At 40.9% G+C, this 3,860-nt stretch overlaps 1 protein-coding gene across 1 annotated transcript in view; it reads right to left on the bottom strand.

Moving 5' to 3' along the window:
- Positions 1-311: 311 nt before the first annotated feature.
- Positions 312-3,860, bottom strand: part of flot1b (flotillin 1b) — a gene marked incomplete at its 3' end in the record, with an annotated part of 12,184 nt that continues 8,635 nt past the window's right edge. Inside the window, 5 exon segments of the mRNA XM_014013435.1 lie at positions 312-449; positions 594-639; positions 739-920; positions 1,051-1,203; positions 1,957-2,052. Coding sequence (XP_013868889.1) covers positions 312-449; positions 594-639; positions 739-920; positions 1,051-1,203; positions 1,957-2,052 — 615 coding nt within the window.

Raw genomic sequence — 3,860 nt, 5'->3', positions numbered from 1 at the left:
GTACAAAAACAATATGACTCCCGCTTACGCTTCGCGTGCGGGGGTCATAATAATAATGTTTTAGAGTTCCCCTTTGATGTCACTTCCTGTTTCACTTTGGCTGAACCCAGTTCAAATGAAAATATGCCAGTTATGTGACAAAATGGGGAAAATCGCGTGTTGTGCCAAATGTCATAAATCTAAACATGTTTTCTTTACTTTATGTATTTGAAGGATCTGCATGCCACAGGCACTTCAATCAAATAAAGTTGTTTTTTCACAGTTAATGCATTTTTTATAATTATCGTTTTGTTTATAGGAGTCAGACTGACCAGTGGTATTTTCTCCAGCAGCATATCCACCATGGCTCCATCTTTGTACTGCTTAAAGGCATCAGCCTTTTTAGCCATCTGCTCGGCCTCAGCGCGACCTTTAGCCTCCAGAGCAAAAGCTTCRGCCTCTCCTTTCATCTGCACGGAGGAACAACAACAGCCCAGTTCAGTTTACAGTAAATATTTGAAAACGRGGTGGAAAGTAAAAAGCAGCACTGTGGAATATTCATTTGTCTCAAAAACAGTAAAACATAAAACAAAAGAGGAAAATAAAAAACTCACTTTGATGGACTCTGCCTCAGCTTCAGCCTCCATGATGAGCTGCAGGCTACAGGAGAGATGAAAAATTCATTGTTTGAACAAACTCCATGTACAAGGTAACCCCTCCTGATCCGGGCCATGAGGAGGGTCCAGCTCYAGTACTCACCGCTGAGCCTCGGCCAGCCTCTCCAGGCGGTATCTCTCAGCCTCGGCAGGCTTCTTGACTTTAGCCTCGAGCTCTTTCTCTTTGCGGATGATCTCCTGGTCCTGCAGAGTGATCTGCTGCGTGCGCTCCACCACCTGGACCTGCATCTTCTCCTCCTCGATGCGCTGCTTGGTCTTCGCCACCTTGTAAAGACAATTTAAACTTTGCTTACAAATCAAGCAATAAAAAGKTTAGAGATMCAGGAAACCACCGTTTGCCCTCTAACTTGTTCGTTTGGCCGTCGAGGATCAGATTCGGAGCAGAGGAGCGTACCTGAAGCTGGTAGGCCATTTCTGACTCGGCCTTCTTGGTGTTGACCTCGGCATCGTACGCTGCTTTCTGCAGCTCGTAATCTCTCTGTGCTTTCGCCATYTCTATCTCATTCTTGTACTGAGCAGACACCTTCTCCTGCATGGCGTGGGCCTCCTGGAAATGGGAGAGTTGCAAACGGGAGATGTGTGAAATCCTGGAAACATCCTGAGAAAATGCTGAAAGATGCTGACACAGCTCCTGATCAAAATTCCACCAGATCTGTTTTTTAAACTACGAAATGATGCCTACATTTTAATGTATGAACCCCTCAAGACCTTTAAAGAGAACCAAGAACAACAGAAATGTTTAAGTTGCTGTCAGTGGTTCATTACGATTCCCATGGGAACCACACACCTGTCTCTCACTCCCTGACTGTAAAATGAAGAAACTACTGCAAAAACTACAAGTCAGAGCTTCAATCTTGAACAATGAGCAGCAGAGGAGTCGCATCTATGTTTCTACATTGTTTCATAGAGAGTAAGTTAAAAAGACTTTCACAATTATTTGAGATAAAGAGCAGAGACTGAATCTGTGGAAGCTCTGTTCAGACAGAGTAAACTGTAAATCCTACAGCAGCGACAAAAAAAAAGACATAAGATATCAAAAAGTTCTGCTACTCTTTTAAACTTTAAACCTGATTTTTTTTATTGTGCAGCATTCCTGAGTTATAAAGTTTTAAAGGGAGCTGAGTTTTCTTGTGTTTCACCAAAATCCTAATGATCTCCCATTATTTGTTTTAYGTTTTATTTTATAGCTGATGCAGGTAAAAAGTGTGCTTTCATGTTTATGAACTGGCACCCATGAGGTAATTTCTTTTAAGACAGGAGCGTTTTCTTTTGTTAACATTATAATTTTTACATTATTTACCTTCATAACAGAATCMCGTTTATATTGAGCCTCTCCGATCCTGGCATCCCTCTGGACCTGAGCGGTACGAGCTTTACCCAGCGAGTGAAGATAATCCTGTCAGACAGAAGAAAAAACAGATAATCAAATCTGGGGCTGCCATGAAGGGGTGGAAATTAGCACCCGCCACCGGCCGAATGCCTGTAAATATATGAAACTGCGAGTAAATTTGAACAATGCACAAGCCACCGGGGCAGGTTTATGATTTGAACTAAAATAAATAAATAAATAAAWAAACGTGTTCAATTTGTGCTACTGAACTATAGAGGCCAGCAATGTGCCTGAGTGGCTGTTAGTCAGCTCTAAAAGCCATCAGGAGGAGAAAACTGAAAGGAAACTTTCGCAAAGTGGCTTTTTTTTTCTGAAGTTAAGTGGGCGGCAGATAAAAACGTTCAAGGGGAATCGAGAAGGAACCAAAAGTTAGACCTTTTTTTAAACAAAAAAATGGAGAAAAACTAAAAACGACGAGTTTACGACTCAGTTTTGATGACAGCAGCCAGTCAATGTTTTGTTCCAGGTGAAAGCAGCATGTGCCCTCCAGCAGCAAGGCTATTAGCTTCATTGTAGGCACAAATGATTTAAATTAGAGGCCATCAAGGACTGAATTGTGTACCGGTATATGCCATAATGTTACCCAGAAAAAAAAAGGGGAAAAAAAAAAAAAGAGTGCCTGGTAAACGCCTGAGTAGCCACTGTGGCCAGTGGAGGACATTTTAAATTTCCATCCCTGGAAACAATCCAACAGCAACACAATTACCAAGAAATAGATCAAATATATTCACACCACAGTAAATCAACCAGTTTTCATAAATAAACTTCAAACAACAGCTGATAAAAGCCCCTAGAACAGGGCTATTCAACTGGTGGCCCGCGGGCCGGAGTGACCAAAGTTCGGCCCGCCAAATGGTTTATTCAGCTCTTAAGCCCAAACCCCCGGTTTTCTACGTTAATTACTCTAAGTTCTTTTAGTTAAACATAGACATGTTTGGTGTCTACAGAAACGTCAGAATCTTGGCTAGAAGCCGGTAAAACAATTTTTATAAACACTCAAGACAGTTAAAACTACAAGCAGTTGAAGATAAAATGAAGAAAGTGAAGTTTAAAAATTTGGCAAGTCAGAGATGTCAAAATATTAGTGTAAAATAGGAGGCAGAATGTGTTTTTTGTTTTTGATAATGTTTAATTATCACTACTTTTATAGGGTTCTGTATGTTGTATTCATGATTAAATGCAGTAAAATAAACTATTTCAAAGGTAACAGATCTTTGTAACACTTGGTTTATTTACATTATAACTTTAATTGCTGGATGTTCGGCCCCTTAGCTGTTGACCGGCAGTAACTGTGGCCCCCGGAACAATTTAGTTGAATAGCCCTGGTGTAGAATCATAAAAGACTAGAAGAAGAAACCCAGTTTGAGCAGCTGAAAAGGAAGAACATTAGACAAACCAAATGAAGAGCTGGTTTGTTACCATAGAAGCACTTAGGTCTAATTTGTCTCGGTTGCTATGAGAGGGTGGGGGTTGGCTGAATCACAGATTGTCAATATCAATCAGTAAARCCTTTTCCTGTAACGGAAGAAACTGGGACTAAAAGCTTTTCATGGAATGAAAACAACTCAGAACGAGACACCGCATTTCTGTGGCGTTCATGAAGAAAAAACACACACCTGATCATCGTGAAGAACACACACACCTGATAATCATGAAGAAAAAACACACACAGACACACACACACACACCTGATCATCGTGAAGAACACACACACCTGATAATCATGAAGAAAAAACACACACAGACACACACACACACACCTGATCATCGTGAAGAACACACACACCTGATAATCATGAAGAAAAAACACACAC

Source organism: Austrofundulus limnaeus, unplaced genomic scaffold (assembly GCF_001266775.1).
Source record: "Austrofundulus limnaeus strain Quisiro unplaced genomic scaffold, Austrofundulus_limnaeus-1.0 Scaffold101, whole genome shotgun sequence".
Classification (NCBI taxonomy): domain Eukaryota; kingdom Metazoa; phylum Chordata; class Actinopteri; order Cyprinodontiformes; family Rivulidae; genus Austrofundulus; species Austrofundulus limnaeus.
The sequence above is the reverse complement of the archived record's forward strand: the minus strand, read 5'-3'. Positions and strand labels throughout refer to the sequence as shown.